The 17,325-nt window shown below is 41.8% G+C and overlaps 1 protein-coding gene across 15 annotated transcripts in view; it reads left to right on the top strand.

The window, feature by feature from the left end:
- The first annotated feature begins 202 nt into the window (after positions 1-202).
- Positions 203-17,325, top strand: part of LOC140278111 (calcium/calmodulin-dependent protein kinase type II subunit gamma) — a 39,320-nt gene continuing 22,197 nt past the window's right edge. For 4 of the 15 annotated variants that reach the window (XM_072373029.1, XM_072373032.1, XM_072373028.1 and 1 more), the window contains exons 1-4: positions 204-474; positions 2,839-2,933; positions 12,386-12,445; positions 17,260-17,314. In XM_072373029.1, the coding sequence (XP_072229130.1) occupies positions 410-474; positions 2,839-2,933; positions 12,386-12,445; positions 17,260-17,314 (275 nt within the window). In that variant the 5' untranslated portion in view covers positions 204-409. Of the gene's footprint in view, positions 475-2,838; positions 2,934-12,385; positions 12,446-17,259; positions 17,315-17,325 lie in introns of all 15 variants that reach the window. The other 11 variants (XM_072373031.1, XM_072373035.1, XM_072373033.1 and 8 more) reach the window with 7 other exon arrangements.

The raw sequence follows: 17,325 nt of genomic DNA, 5'->3' as shown, positions 1-17,325 counted from the left end.
CATTTCACGCAGATCTATTATCCTCCAAAAGATGGCTGATTTCGTCTAAATGGGGAAAATCATTCAGCAGCCTCATCTCCCCACATTTTCAATGACTTCACTGAGCTGAGCGGACAGGTCTCATGCTGCACGAGCCAATTCTCGCGAGGTTTCTCCCATTTACTACACACACATTCACACGCGCACACATACACGGGTTACACACACACCACCATCATCATCACCACTCCTCCTCGTCTCCCCAGCCCCTCCCTTTCCGTCTCAGCTCGACTCTCTCCTCTTCAGTCTTGTTTGCCTGTCAGAAAGGTACTCCAGTGTTGGAGGCTAGGCTACCCCCCTCTCGGACCCCGTACGAGAGCCAGCCGCCGTCGTACCCTAAGGCTCGGGCTCCCCCCTCACGGCTCCAACCATGGCAACCACCGCTACTTCCACCCGGTTTACCGACGAGTACCAGCTGTACGAAGAGCTCGGGAAGTAAGCAGCAGTGTGCATCGTGTTTGTCTTGTCGTTTTTGTCCCCCACCCCCGCAACCTCGCCTCACATTATTTCTGCTTAGCCAGCTAGCAGGTGATATTTAGAACAAATTGCTTATTGACTAGTCATGTTGACTACTTTAGTGATTTGTCCGTGCATAAAATATATATGTATATATATATATGTATGTATATATATATATCAACTGGAGCAGTTGTAGTCGTGCTGCAGTTAGGCTAAATAACCGCTGCTATTGGCTAACTAGCTGCTCCCGCAATAACGGGAGACGGCGCACTAACGTTCAGTTACTAGCCAACGAGCTACCATGCTGATATTGATAAACTAGCCGAGTTAGCACGCTACCACTGCGCCTTTTAGTCGCGAGTGGTGATGAATAAATTGCACAGAGGTTGGTTCATTAACAGCTGTTCGCCCTTTAATGTTTGCCAACCGGTGTTTTCTGGTCTGTTGGACCCGTCAGCGGGGCCCCGAGAGACGCCGGAGACGTAGCCCTCTGACATTTCGCCGGCCCACGGGTCTGACAGCTCCGTGCGGGCTCGGTATACCTGCGGCTGTGGTCGCTAGCTAACTAGGCCGACCACTTTTTTCCCTAGCAGCTGTAGATGATTTGTGTAACCGTGTTGAGCAACGCTACGTACCCCTAGATCACTTAATGAGGAAGTTATTCGGTCTTGGCTGCGCTAGTTTATGGTTTGCGCTGTAACGCCGATACGCCCCACACACCAGCTGTTCCCACCATCAAGTTATCAATAAGTGCTTTCTCGTTATGAATCTTACACAAAGGTGATCGTCACTTGCTGGCAGTTGTTATTACAATGTAGGTTTTACTGTGTAGGAGGGAGGGGTGTGTTTTCTCCACATTTTGATGACTGTAACTCCAAATTCTGTGACTAAGTATATAAAGATTTTGTAGTTTTATTGCCATCGAGTAAGTGTTTCATCGTGTTGTGACGCATACATAATTATGGGCTTCAACCAAAGGAAAGAAATAGAGCTGTTCACAGAAAAATGTAATACAATATTTATATACATAGAGACGATCACAAATGTTAAAAGGTATTATAACTGAGGCTTTAATGGTCGCCTGCATAGCACTAACAGCTCCCTTGACAGCATCTCAACACCATTTTTTGTGCTTAATTTTTACGTAAAAAAAATCCAAGCAGGATTTCCACAGATTGCAGGTATAAGAATCAGTGGACCTATGTAAATACTATGTATAAAGTGTAATTTTTTTATAACTGTTAATCCTTATCAGACCCCAAAATCTGGTCAGTCCCAGCAGCAAGTGAACCAGACCACTGCCTCTTCTGCTTCAGCAGCATCATCTGCAGCTCTTGGCCCCTGAAAGCTTTTTTCCTCCCTTTCTTGTACCCAAATCATCAGCAGCAGGGCAGCATCGGTCTTATAAAGATACACTGGCCTTAATATCCAGCTGCCATTTCCACTCTGTCCCTTATAATTGACAGTAATCGATGGCACTGATTGCACAGCCAGTGTGCCCACACACGTACACACCTACACATCCTCCAAAGTGGATCTGGCCTCCACTACCCATGATTCTTCCCGAGACGTAGCACTTACCGTCACTTTTGTTTCTGCATCCGTGTGTTAGCGCATTTTGTGCTGTCATAGGTTATTAACGTCTCGGCACCGGCTTGTACTTGTGTCACCTGTCACCTCTCGTTTCTGTTGAATAATTGAAACTAGGACCAGAGTGCAGCAGTGCTCCGTGTATCATTGGGAGAAGTAGAAAGCAGCCTTCCTCTGTCAGAAAAACCTGTAGAACTAGAAATGTTCTGGGTGTACAGGCTGATGCAAAAATAAAGCATGATAACTTCTTGTGTAATGCTCAAAATTGAACATTAGCAGTATAGTGTTGCTATAGATCAATGTGAAACTCTTCAGAGTAGCAATATTTGGTCCCCCCTTTGGAATCTGAGTACATTTATAAAGGTGAATTTATTAAGTGTTGACTGATGTGACCCGATGGAGCCCAGTCTTTGAGCTGGCGTTTGCACATTGAATTTACTCTGTGCCGATAAGTTGCATTGTACTGTGTGCACATTACAGCTTAGCATTAATTTCGAATCCAAGATCTTCTCCGATGTTATGTTGCTACTGGTCGATTACCTCACCTTTTCATATCGTCTACACTGATGCTGTTATGGTACACCTCCCCCCCAAAAAAGGTGTGACAGAGAAGACAGAGCTGAGTTGTTGGCATGCATACACAAACGGGCCACTGCCACATGAGTGGATTGCAGCAGCAAATGTCACACTTTCTGCATCTGAGATATAAAGCATGTGAAATGGAACTAATTTTTGGTTGTTTGTTCTTAGGGGAGCTTTTTCAGTGGTGCGTAGGTGTGTAAAGAAGTCATCAGGACAGGAATATGCTGCAAAAATTATCAACACTAAGAAGCTGTCTGCAAGAGGTATGGTAACACCACACACACACTAACACACACTGTTACAAACATGCTCGCTTTGTTTGCAGTAAATATGAATATTTCTTTATTTTGTCCGACAATTGAGTTTCTGGATATTATTATAAAAAGTCATTTATTGTTGAAAATAAGAAGCATAACAGCAGTTTTGTGGCTACTTTAGTGATTAAAAACCTAATCGTACAGTTGGCCAAATCCTGGGAATTGAATATTGCTGCAAAGCAGTTTAACTCATTGATTTTCAACTCTGCCTTTCATGTCCAGGGAGAGATAGTTAAGTTATAGCTATTGCTTAGCAAAATGTCCACTGATCCACATCGTTGTACCACATATATCCTTTTATTGGCCAACAGACAGAATTCCCAAATTTTCCCAGTTTTTGGGTCTGTTGATAGTTCTTATCAGCAACTTCTTTATCGTTGTATAGAAAAATTCTCAGAGTCTGCTCTGTGGTGGGGTTGGTCAGCCGCTGTACAATTAACATCCAGCGTCCTCGTATAAGGAGGCAGGGTCTTTTAAAAGGAGGTTAATAGACACATGAAATTTTTTCTTATTCTTCCCTCTGTGAATATGTCATATTCCTGCTGCTCAGCATCGAATTTAATTTGTTGCTTTGCTCGTGCACTTCCATGCAGAGGTCAGCACTGACGTCTACATGCCTGGTGTGACTTGTTGTAACAATGACGTGAGCCCATGTCTTTGTGTCAGGACCTCCCTTGGCTTAGACTGGCACACTTAATTGCTTTCTCCTCTCTGTACCTGGCAAATTAGACGTGCTGACTCCTTTCTGGAGTTCACACGCACCTGTCTTCCTTTGTTCTCCTTTCCTCCACCCTCCTGTTACCTTTGCGCCTCGCTCCCTCATTGCCCGTCTCTCATTTTTCTGTGAAGGGGGATTGGTTTGTATTGAGGCTAATCCACTTATGCTAAATGTATCTCATCAACCACTAAGACCCCACAGATTCCATAGGCGCCTCCCTGTTTGCCCTGTTGTTGTCTGTCTGATGGCATTTGTGTGTGTGTGAAAGAGAGACAGAGGGAGCAGGGAGTATTACTAATAGAGCATGTCTGTTTTGTGCGAGTGTGTTGTAATGCTATTATTGTTCTATCCCTGCCATCAAGTGTCCACATAGGGCAGCTTCTAGTGTTAATGTCCTATCGAGGAAAAGTAAGTGCTCAGCAGAAAGCTGTGGGCTCTTCGCAGAGGCAGGAAGAACAGTGTAGGCATGTGTATATATGTGTGTTTGCCATGAGAGGATGATGATGTTGAGCAGTATAGTCTTGCAAAGAGCACAGTGACACCCTGGGAAGTGAGGTGAAATGATGAAATGAGACGGAAGGGCACACTATAGAGGAAAGGAAGGAGGGAATTTTGTGCTAAGAAAAAAAAATGACAAAATGCGGCTTTGCTGACAAACCATGCACAGACATGCAAACTAAAACACACCATCTACACTAGGCAGCCACTGCGTGAGCAGGCAGGCTGCCCGGTAGGATTTGGGTAGGTTTTTTTTTAGCCTGACGGGGTGAGTGTGGCCTCACGCGTGGCCTGGTGGGTAAGTCTCTCAAAGCTCTGGTAAACACTGCAGTAATCTGAGGAGGGGGGAGGGGAAAGGAAGGAAGTAAGGAAACCAAAGAGGGAAGGATGTGAGGGAGGATATGATGTTGGATAGATGTAGGTATTTTGCCTCAGTATAGTCACTTGGACGTGGTATAGTCAGATAAATGCAAGTGGGCAGCAAAATTCACAGTAGGTGCTTAGATAAGGAATGGATAAATGAATAAAAAAAAAAATCATACATCAGATTCTCAGTTCAGGAGGTCTAGGCTGAAATGATATGTTAGGGGCTTCTTTGTTTGGCAAAAGACAAGAATGACAGTTGAATATTAAAATGACCCCAAGAACAAGCTAATTCAATCAAAATATCTTTAAAAACAGAGCTGTAATTTGTTTGACATCATAGGAGAAAAAAAAATCAGGCACCTGATTAGACTTTAGCCAATCAGTTTTTTTAAGGCAGTTTTTGCTAAAAGGTCAGATCGTTGCATAGCATACAGCATTGAGTGCACACTGTACATCATAGCCAACGCCTGTCTTCCCTGCAGCCTGATGTACCCGCCCCAGAAATGTAATGAATTTTTACTCCGACACATACCTCAGCAGCTGTGGTTGGTCCCTGTGGTATGTGTTTGCACTGCAGATTTTGACTATAAGCAGCTTGGGAAAATATATAAATATGAAGCTTTCCTGGTCTGATCTCAAGTAACAGATCAGGGTCCTGATCAAGGCATTTTTTTTATTGGTATCACTGATACCACCTCATCTCCTGATCTGTGTTTTTTACATCAGCCACAACAATTGTTTAGTGTAGGGTAATTAACATCAGACAAATTAGAATATCAATACAAATGATATTATTTAAGACATTTCTCGGCATGCCATTGTTAATGTGGATCCAGCATGTATTTTCCACATATATTACTGAATCAGTGGAATATGAATCGATGATGGAAGACATGTTCCAGTGAAGGATAAAGAACCCCGGACATGCTGTGTTCAGCACGGTGTGAACTAAGCTCCGTGAGTATAGTCATTTGGTTCAGTGGTCATCACCTCCTAACAAGTTCAGCAAAAGTTATGGTGGCTAAACGTTTATGAGCTCTCCACGTGTCATTGAGCCAGAGCAGTATAGAGTAACTTTTTCTCTTTTTTTTTTTTCTCCACAAATGCAGATGTCTCTGCACAACCTTTCAGATATTTAAAAGCCTAATTCAATTCCAGAAAAGATTGCTACTGCAGTCACTGCTTACACTGTAAAGTAACCCAAAAGCAGAAGGACAGACTTTCAAAAGAAATAAAAGACATTCTGACAATAAATGAGTTTGAACACGTGTCAGCATCAGCAAAGCATACTCATAGATTTGAGAATGCATCCAGCAGATACCAATAGACAAGCGTGCCATTCTTTTCCAGGGCCCAAAAAATTGATGCTGACACCAAATAGGTTTTTTCAGGTAAGCTGGTGTTGAAATCAGTACCGGATCCTAAAAGGGAATAGGTCTTCTCTTGCCTTTTTGTGTTGTCATGGCGGCGAGGAGAAAGCAATGCCAAGACGAGTGGCTTGTTTGCACATGTGTGTTGCTGTTGTCGTAGGTAGTTTTTCTCAGACAAAGGGTGCGCACTATGGTAGAGAAAAATCAAGAAGCGGTTCTATCTCTCAAAATTACAGCACAGGCATCGTCTTTGCTTGATGTTCACTTTTGCCTTGGAAAGTTACGGTTACAATAAGATACCAACGCTGACGCTGTTCAGGACAATCCAAGTGGTTTCTTAGGTTGTATGTAAGATAACATGAAAACAGATGAGGGGCTTTGGATGTTCTTGATAGTTAAACCTGTTATTAACTGTGACCAAAGGCTGAGGCTTTGGCTAATTCGGTATATGAAGCCTGTGCATATGTCCCAGTTCATCTCGTGGGAGGGTCTTAGGATTGAGAGTCTGGAGCTGCAGGCGTTATGCAGATTTCTGCCAATGCTGGCTCATCACCATCAGTAGGTGATGTGTCTTAATATGTCATGTACATGCATGCACAACATATTAGTTTTACATGGCAGTGCATAAAATGCTGCGTAGGAGTAATTTGAGTTTATCTGTGCAGAAAGAATGCTCTGTTTTCTTGCTGAAGTGACACTGGAAACTGGAGGGCTGCTGCATTGTCTGCTGCAACACCGTGTATGTGTACATGTGGGTGGGTGGGTGTGTGTGCGTTTGTTTGCGAGAGTCAGAGTGAGATAGACCATCCACTTTAATGCACTACTTCAATACTTTTTGTTGGTGTCCTACAGTTACTGCTTTTAGGCTGAATAATGGCCTCATTGAAAATCAGTTCAGTTGTGCTTATTGCTCAGCAGTTTCTCACATTTACACCTCAATCCAGTTGGTTAACTGTTCATCTCTCGTAGCCAAAGGCTCTTTATTACTGTTATTAATATTCGCAGCAAAGCACTGCATGCAGCCTAGTTCCAAGCCTCTGAATCAGTGCCCACATGTCTAGGTGAATAGTGCTGGTGTACTGCTCCTTTTGTCATTTTCCCCAGTTCAAGAGACCACTCTGCGTTGCCGCAGCATTCAAGAATATAGACCTCATCTTCCTTTGCAGCTATTTACAGAGCAGTGTTGCCGTAGCCACGAAAAGCTGGGAAAGAAAAATGGTTACAAAATTGCTGTGAGATGAATGCAGCTGTGAAAGTTGTTGTTGTTGTAAGCTAACTTGCAATTAATTCATAAAAGAATAAACAAAACAATCTGCTTGTTTCATAATGTTTTCATGCAGACATGAACGATGTTCAAAGTCGCTCTCCGACAGGCCACTGATGTTGATATTGTGTGTTGCGGTTACTATGGCAACTAAACCGACCATCACTTGTGCATTCACATAAAATTTCAGTTCTGACTTGAGGAGGCAGATTGTAGCAACGTAATGCAGCTGAGGTTTTTTTTTCTGAAGATGCCTTTACGACCGCCACCTGGGTCTGTAGCATGATTGGCTAACAGAAGGAGGAAAAACAACTGACATGGCGTTAGGTGCAAGATTGATTGTGTGTGGTGTATCATTACATAGCTTAAATATGACCTGTTATTGATCTTTGGTTCATTTTGTTTTTCTATTACTAGCTTGATAGCAGTATCTGAGTGGTAGGTTATATCATAACCGTATCCAAACTATAGATTCCCATTTTGGGAAATATTCGACAGTGAATATTAGGGATGCTGGAGTCACATCTGTCAAGCTTTTTACTAATGCAGTGGAAACTGAAAAGAAAAGATTGGAATATAAACTCGTGACAAAGACACCCTAAAATAACACATTGTTGCAGTTTTCCCATTAAATCAGCACGGCACGACTGTCCCCTGCGTCATTTTCCGCTGCTGATGGTATCTCCTGGACATGGATCAGCTTTTTATCATTACAGTGTGTGCAAAGTTGCAGCAATACAGAGACAAGAAGACTTCTGTGCGAATTTATGACATTACACTGATTAAACCGATGCTTTTATCCAAATCAAATACAAGTCAGGAGTACAGAGTGGTTATTACAATTAATTAAGTTGCAGCAGGGATTTAATACAAATGGGTTGGGATAACTTTTAGGTTGATCCTAATGATTGAGCACTACAGAGCGCAACAATCCATAATAAACACATTCCTGGACTCATTAGTCATTGGTAACGCACACAGTATGGAATCTGTTTGCACAAATTAGATATGTGATCTGTTTTAAAATGTGTGCCAGAATAAATGACTTGATTTTAAAAAGAACAGGGCCTCAGTGCTGCTGCAGAAACGTGGTTGTTTAAGCCCACAGGTGAAGATCTTCTCTGACCATCAGCCGTCTCTAATGTTTCCACATCACTGTGTGATATCAGTGGGACTTACTCCGAATCTTTGCTGAGATTGTACAAAAAAAGTGTTGCTTGGTACATTTATATAGCAGTAAATGTCATCTTAAGGCACTTCAAAGATGCAATATTATAATCCAGTTCATTGAATTACAATCATAATTAAAATTCATTAAAATCCAAAATAATTTGCTTCGCATACAAACGTATTTTCAACATTTGAGGTCATGGATGTTTTGGGGGTCACCTGAGCCCCCCTTCTAACTATAGGCTTAATCAAAAGGAAGATTTTAAGCCTAATCTTAAAGGTAGAGACGGTGTCTGCTTCCTGAACTCAAATTTGCAGTTGGTTCCACAAGAGTGGAGCCTGATAACTGAAGGCTCCGCCTCACATTTTACTTTTAGAAACCTCAAGTAAACCTGAAGTCTGAGAGCAAAGTGCTCTATTAGGAAATATGATGGGGCTTGGTGATAAAGAGCTTTATATGTGAGGAGAAGATTTTTTTTTTTAAATTCTGTTCTACATTTAACAGGGAGCCAATGAAGAGAAGCTAAAACTGTAAAAAATCTGATCTCTCCTGTTAGTTCTCATCAGAACTCTGGCTGCAGCATTTTGGATCAGCTGGAGGCTTTGCAGAGAATGTTTGGGACAGCCCAATAATAAAGAATTACAGTAGTTCAATCTTGAGGTAATACCTGCATGTTGCAGTTTTTCTGTATGACTCAGTAAAATTACAAAGGTGAAAGAAGAAAGTCATAGAAACCTTTTTTGTTGTTTGTATAGTTAAACAGAAGGGCTGCATTTCATCTTATAAGAGCATTCATTGTGGTATTTCCTCATCTTAACAAAACAATATTGTATTCCTCAGTGACTCATCTGATCGGTATCTTTAGGTGCATGTACAAGTATTAAAGCAGAGCAGTATTAAAGTGGCACTACAGGAGAACCTTTATTGGGATCTTCAGTTAAAGTCGGCCTTAAAATGCCAAACAACATCCCTAAAATACATTGTCAGTATTGACAATGGCTGATTTCATCGATCCTCACAGTTGAGATTGTAAATTTGCCTGAAACAGATTGAACTGAAACCTCAAGTCTTCAGTTAGGGTGTCAGCTTTGTGTGGCAGATAGAGGGGTGTGTATGTGTTTGTGTGTGTCGGGTACTCTCCATCCTTCTCAGCTGATGTAAGATGGCTGTAGGCCCGCCCCATGGCAAAGCAGATGGCCAATTAGAGAACAGCAGGAAGTGCCAGTAATTACCCTCCAGCCTTCTCTTTCCTGTCTTCCACTACCACACACACTCACACCAACAAATAAGGAGATTGAATGAATTAGTGAGTGCTGCAGTGACACTGCACCAGGGTAGGCAGTTGTACAAAAACACACACACGCACGCACAGGGGAGCTGTGATCCTCTTCTAGCAAATGGACGTTCCATGTAATCCTCCCTCCGTCTCTGACTGTCCCTCCATCCTGCGTCACCAGTGTAATTAGAAGGAGGTTCAGGTCTCTCTCGTATTCGCTTGCTTTATCTAAGATGAATGAAAACTACACCTGCAAGACCAGGAAGGGGCACTGCTTCAAAACACTTGTCTGCAGCTTTAAAACTCACCCAGATCAGCAACAAGCTAAAGAAAACGTGCCCAGGAAAGGGTAGACGTGACGGCCGGAGACAGTCTAGTAACACGCGGAGAGGGATGCTGCTCTTATTATAATAATGTGCTGTTGGCGTTATGCCTGTACCGGCTGAAAAAGATCAGTTGAATAAGGTGATAGTTGATGGCTCAGGAACAGCATGAGCATTTTATCTTGGTTGTTGCTGCTTTGGGGAAATTAATGCAAATCTTAGCTAGCTTGTCACTGTGTCATGTAATCGCCACAGAGCCGTGGCGTTAGTTGGCTTAACCACAGTGATAACACACGTCCACACACTGAGTCATGCTGGATCTTTTTTTACGGTTACGCCACCTGCCCTCCAACCTCAGCTGCATGCATGACTGCGGGATGTTTTTGTGGCTGCTGCATCCCGCACTGACCAGATCATTTAAAAATATTAGGTGTCCTATGCACCAACATCCATGTGCAAATGCTTGCACATGGATGCAAGTATACCACACACAGAATCAATAGTTTCCACAACAGACCATCTTGTAATGAGATCACACCAGCCAAGATGCTAGTCTTTATGAACATGTTTATATGACACTAGAAAATAGCTCATTTTTTATACTCCAACCAAAATCAGATTAAATTGAGGGTCTCAAAGTTGTTTTAACGCACTCAGATATGCCGTTGAGGATCAAATTACTTGTATGTACACATCCAACGTAAATGGGCCAAGGCGCATCCGCACTTTCTCTGAAATTTTTGCACCTTTTTATAAAAGCAATAAAGTGTATGTGTTAATTAATACAGTCAAATTCCCAATAGAGTCGCTCCCATTAACATTTTTAGTTTCTTTTCTCAGACAGCTAGACTTGAGAATCTGTGACTGAAAATTGGCCCATTTTGACTTTGTGTCTACTCGCTGTCACCTAAAGCGTTTCCAGACTGTTGCTCTGCTCTAATAAAATCCTGATTTTGCAACGATTGAAGTTGGTCAGGTAATGTAAAGATAGCATCTGTGCAGTGCATTGGCTATACTTACATGTATGATGGTCTCCCACAGAAAAAGTTATAAGCAACAGTATGTCTTCAATGTTTTTTCACATTGTCCACAGCTTGTGGTGTCTGGCATACTTAAGCCAATAACTCGACTATGATGCATGTTGACGTTCCAACCTATGAGTACTCAGGTACTCGGTACACTTTAGCACGTAATTACATGAATGCTTAAGTAAACTCTACTCAGGTTACTGTTTAGAGGCAAATGCAGCACTCTTGAAGTGATTGATAACAATCAAATCTAGCTCCAAGAATGAAACAGTTTTTTTAATCCAGCCTTGTTCTAGATATGCTTTCTGTGACTGCTTCTCTCCTTTTTGGTTTACCCAGTCCAGATAAAATAATTCAAACTCAAACTCTCAAAATCTGTGTGTGAATAGGACGGGCAAATTCCAGAGAGTTCCCAGCGAATGAGTTTGTATGCTGATAGTGGGTGCAGCTTCATATAGTTTTTTGTGTTTCCATCTGTCCATCGACGATGTGGATACCCATTAACTTAGTATCGACATTAACGCAAAAACTATCCTTGTTAGAGATAAGTAGGAAGCCTTGTCTACCGTCCACAATGTTCTTTAAACAAAACACTGCGATTCCCACAGATGTATGCATCATATCCTGCCTCCTCTGAGCTTTTACAGGCGCCAACGAAGAGTTGTGAAAGTTGCGAAAACACATCCCGCTCAGTGAAGCTCCTGCTGTGCGACGCATGTGTGAAAGGGCAACTGTGGACAAAGTCCAAACATTATCTGGTGTTTGTGTTAAAATGGCTTCTGTCTAATTACCACTGTGGGGTTGTGGCGCTTTGATCTCTGTCACCCAAAGCTTTCTCACTGGTCTCACTGGTTACACATCACAGGTAATGGTCTACTGTGCAAAAAACGGGCACATTGATTTCTAAAAGAAATTTCAGTTAGCAGTAATGCTGCCATGCACTGTTGGTTTCAAATATCTGCTCTCAGTCTCACTAATTACCAATAATTGGCTGATGGGACTCATCATACCGCACTGAAGGCTTCGTAAAAGTGTTGTTAAGTGACGGGTGACCCTTCTTCTCTGACAGAAACATACTTTTTGGTGCACACTTACTTTCCTGTTTCCTCTTCCTGCCTTTGCTGTCACTCATCAAACTGTGAGATTGGTGTACAGCACCAGTTTTAGTGGTTAACTTCTTATGTATATCTATCCTACAGTAATGCTGAGTTATTAAGTGTTTCTCTTTTTTCTTCTTCAAATTTTTCAAATGAAAAATAGAAAGGTTATCATCACCTGAATCCACCTAATTCCATAAAAGTAGTATAATATTATTATTTTCAGTCAAGCCAAAAATAATATTCAACTCATCTAAACTGTGATTTCTCTTTGTTTTTCTGCTCAGACCATCAGAAGCTCGAGAGAGAGGCCCGAATCTGCCGTCTCCTGAAGCACCCCAATATCGGTGAGTTTCTGTGCTCCTGACCAGATGTGTGATTTTGCTCATCCTTTTACCAAGTGTGTGCGACAGAGAATTCATATTGGAACTGCTAATATGCTATTGGATTAGGATATTTAAAACATTTTTAAAAAAAGGAAGAAAGAAACCTCTGGCTCTGTTGTCAGATTGTGACGAACACTTAATCCGCTGGATCAGTCTGAGAGGGTCTGCCAATTCCCTCTGTGACCAGCCGCATGCAGCCCAAATATATTTAACTTTGCATCGTGTGCGCCAGCTAAGTATGAGCCTGGATCAATATCTACTAGGGGGCGGGGCAAATGTACCAGGAAAAGAAACAGAATAGGAGGATAGTTAGCTCTTATTCACACCTCTACTCTTGACTGATTACATGTCTGTTAGCCAATGTATTGGAAGCACTGGAACGGATTACCCAAAAGATGGATCTGAATAGAAACATATGCATGTTTGCCGAGTCCCAATCAGCTTCTGGAAACAGAAAGCGTGTGTGCGGCCTTCGGGCTCTTGAACGCCAAACTGATGTTAATAACTAGCAGCAACAAAATGGCGTCCAGCTGGATGTCCTTACTTCACCAGTGTCTGAGGAAAACAACTGCACTTGAACACACCAGAAATACCACATCCTATTGCCAGCTGGGATGTACCATCTATACCATTATCAGCCTGTCTGCTGTGGAAGCAGATAGAAAATAGCAGTGACAAAAAAGAAACGAGTACCTGCTCTAAGCTGGTGAAATCATAGATTCTCCATCTGAGCTGAACAGCCTGTCAGAAGGATGTTTCTTACTGATGGACCAGACGCTGATTCAACATGCTAAATCTACTGAGAATAATGTAATAATGATTGGGTCTGACAGTGAAGATGGTGTGTTACACACTGAAGAGACGAGAGCTCCAAATGTTCCTGACAGCCCCTCCAAATGCTCCCCTCCAGCTGCAGCTTAAACTTGTGTGACCTCATGGTTAATTCAGAAAATTTGACCTCATGATAGTGGATGATTTTGATGTTCTACATGCTGCTGCCTATTAGGATGCATCTCTTATTTCTAAAAGTAATATGGAGCATGTAGACAGAGGTTGGAACTATCAGTGCAGATATTAAAGGGACTGACGAGGATGCCAAGAACCTGAATTTTCAACTTAAATGGGGATTTAAAAAGAAGGCAGAAGAAAAAAAGAAGAAAAACCTGGCAGGTTATCTACTGCTGACTTTCCTATTCAGCTACAAGTATTATAACATAAAGGAAGTCTGTATTAGATACGAAACAATCTGATTATCAGAATCCATCCCAGTGCTAGCTGTGGCAGTCTAGCAACAATGTTTGGTTTTCAATTAATTTAGAAAGATTTAATATCCACAAAGTTTGCTAATTTGACCACTTTGTCACAGTGCCTCATCAAATTGCATTTCCACATTCAAACCAGAGTTGACAAAGATAAATAACAGGTAGAAAACTCAGCGTCCCGGGTTTTCTTTCCCTGTTGTAATCATTTCTGTCCTAATGTATTATAAAACTACAGGTCAGACGAACCAAATGTGTTTTCTTGATTAACAGGGTGGCCATTTTGCATAATTGTCTGAAAAGAAGTGACACCAGAACCGTCTCATAAAAGTTCTGATATTTTTCAGCTAAAAATGTTCAGACAGATCGAACAGAAAAAAGATACTAGGTGCACACACTTTTTCTTCAGGCAGCCACACACCATCTCTCCTCATTGGAGAAAGTCCTTCATGAACACTCTGTCTTAAGAGTCCTGCTTGGAAGGTTCTTTCAATTAATATGGAGTTGTACCAACAATTCATTATGGTTTTAATATGATAGACTAGCTTTATGAGGCCTTGTATGAAACACTGAGTGCAAAATGAATTGTGGTTAGCAGAGTAAGTCCATTGATTTATAGACAGTCCACATGTGCTGCAGTACCTTTGCCCATGTCCAAACTCTACTGGTGGCTTCATTTTCCAATAATCTGTTCAATAAGCAGGTTGTTTGTAGTTACTGCTGTAACTCCACAGGGCTAAGAAATGTTGTGGTGTTTATTGGACACAATGGACTGGCATTGGTAGGTTGTAAACCATTATTTTGTGCTAACTTGCTGCAACTGAGACCTTGTGAATTTTGTTAGTTGTTGGCTTTGTCTGAAATAACAGTTTGCTTTATCCTACACGGTACTTACTGACTGTGTTTCAAGAGGAAAGTGGAAATGCATCCATCTCCACACACTCTCAGAAAAGGCTTTCTCCATGCCATGCGTTGTGCTTCCCAATTGCATTCCCACAATGCAATGGGTCGTTGTGAAATTACGCTAGAGCCTCTCCGCACCCGACGGTAATGAAACGATGGTATAGGGTAGTAAGTGAGCCAGAGAGTAATTTGTTGTTCTTTTGGTGTATTTATTGTGATTATTATTACTTTTAATAATGATACAGGCTTGTTTAAATCTGCTGTCTTTTTGCTGTGCTGACCGTTTTATATTAAAATGCATCTTAAGACCTCTTCTTGCTGTCTGTGTCAAGAGCCGATCTCTTTTCTGCTTCTTAAGGCGTATGATGTTTTTAATTTTTGGTCGTCTTTTCTTTACCTTTTTAATAAAAGATAGATATAATAAAAGAATAAGATAGAAACTTAAATGCAATATGGAGCTTTAATAAAGATGTCCAGAGAGGGTGAAATGATAAAGCCAGTGACACCTTTCCCACCGCTCTCCTCGTTTCTTTTTTTCCTTGTGTCCTAGTTTTCTTGCAGCGCCTCAGGCACACATTCGCCCCCTTGCCCGATCTTTCTGTTATCTTCCAGTTTCTGTATAGATTTTCCTCCCTGTCTTGTCCTTTCTGCTCTTTTTGCCATATCTTGGCATCGTCTGAATTCAAACTTTGGACAAAAGAGGGCACAAAAAGAGACAGATGGAGACACGAAAGCAGGAGGAGTAGAAGACAGATGGAGAGAGCGAAAAGATGGGAGGAGGAGGAAAGAGCAGTCGCTCTCGTTTCTTGCTGCAGGGACATCCTACTTCATCTTATTATACAACTGATATTCACTTTACATAACGATAACTGTTTCTCTGCTGTCACTAGACTTGAACTGTATCTCAGACCCATACCCGACGCCTGGCTGCTGCTGCTGCTGCCTGCATCTTGCTTTGTCATTCTGCTGCTGTTTAGTTAAGTTGACAGGAGGGTTGGGGTGGTTACCGCAGTATCATGGCAGTATGAGCTCATTACGGTATTCAACAGCTCTCCTCCTTACCAAGCTCTCACTTACCTCCATATCAGTAATTCAGGAATCATAGAGCCGACTTGTTTTGTTTGTTTTTCCACAAAAATAACATTTCAAAACTTGGTCCCAGATTTCAGCTTGTCTCATACATGTAGTGATGCATCTGCTGCTAAACAAAATGATGCCAGCTACTGTCTGGTTAAGCAACATGAGATTGCATAAATCATGTAAACACAGATCCTGATTCTCCACTAGCTGTAAACCTTTTGTTGCATGTCAGACCATTCTCCATCCCTCAGTATGCTTCCTGTCTAAAGTCAACTATCAAATCGAAATCAAAAGGTGACTTGAGTCAATTTTATCTCCACGTATATTTGAAATATTGTTAGGATGACTGGTGCAGTCGTGGATCAGCTGGTAGGGTGGCTGTCCTCCAACCAGAACGTCTGCGTTTTGATGCCCAGTCCATCCATGTGTTGGAGTGTCCTCGGGCAAGGCACTGAACCCAACATTGTCTCTGATATGTTCATCTCTTTGTGTGATCGTAGAGGAAAAAGTGCATTTATATGTTATGAAATGCTGTGTGAGTGTCTGTGTAAAGCGCTTCGTAGAACCTAGAAAGAGGTTAAAAAGATGAGAACCATTTACTGTGATGAAGGTGTGAATGTAATCATTTGGATAACATCAAACCGCCAACCATCACATAGGTTTAAAACACGCTTTGTCACAAGCTACCTTTGTGGTTGCACGCAGTAGGTACAGCTCATGTATCCCAACCGTGTGGAGATGTGTGTTCATTATAAAGATGACATGTAATTTGAATGTCCCTCACGCCGTGTTGAATATGTATTGTATGTGGACTGCTCTCACAGCAGCTGCAGCTGTATTATGCTTCCACAGTAGTCAGTGAAACTCGCTACATTGACCATGAGAGCAGAATGCATCTGTTCTGTGAATGTAAAAATAGGCCAGTCTTCTATTTATATTTTCAAGTTGTACAGTGGCTTTACACACAGAACTGAGTCATTAAGGTTTTTTTTTTAAGTTTAGCTGCCTGTACAGAGGAAAAGACTCTCATCAAACTGTTTTGCCAGTACCACTTGGCGATTGTTCAGTAACTTTAGCCTTAAGGAAGTCTGCTCTGTAGGTGCTAACTCGGTTTCACAGCACTGTTCTTGACTGACAAACGGCGTACAAAACACCATATTAAAACGAAAGTTACCCGTTTCGTTTGACCTCAGTTAACCCTGCGCTTTATGTGTGCTGCCGGTGAAGCCTGTAAAAAAAAAAAAAAAAAACATCCATTTCATGCACAATGAAGCCCAATTGTGAGTTTTTAGTTGTTGCTGAATTAAATGGCTATATGCTCAGCCGTTGCTCGTTCCCGTATCTCTGTGACTGTAAAGAAAGTAAAACTACACGATCGTACTTGATATCTATTTCTCCTCTTGTTTTTTTTTCATTTTACCTTTAGTTTCTGAAGAGATTTAACTGTCAAACAATGCTGAAAAACGTAGTGCTTTTATCCAGCTGCTGTCTTTATGCCTTGGCCTCACTCTCCCCCCCCCCCCTCTCTTGCAGTGCGACTGCATGACAGCATTTCAGAGGAAGGCTTTCATTACCTAGTCTTTGACCTGTGAGTATATT

This window comes from Leuresthes tenuis, unplaced genomic scaffold (genome assembly GCF_036924035.1).
Source record: "Leuresthes tenuis unplaced genomic scaffold, fLeuTen1.0.hap1 SCAF_20, whole genome shotgun sequence".
NCBI lineage: Eukaryota > Metazoa > Chordata > Actinopteri > Atheriniformes > Atherinopsidae > Leuresthes > Leuresthes tenuis.
Note: the sequence above shows the minus strand (reverse complement) of the source record. Positions and strands in the feature narration are given on the sequence as shown.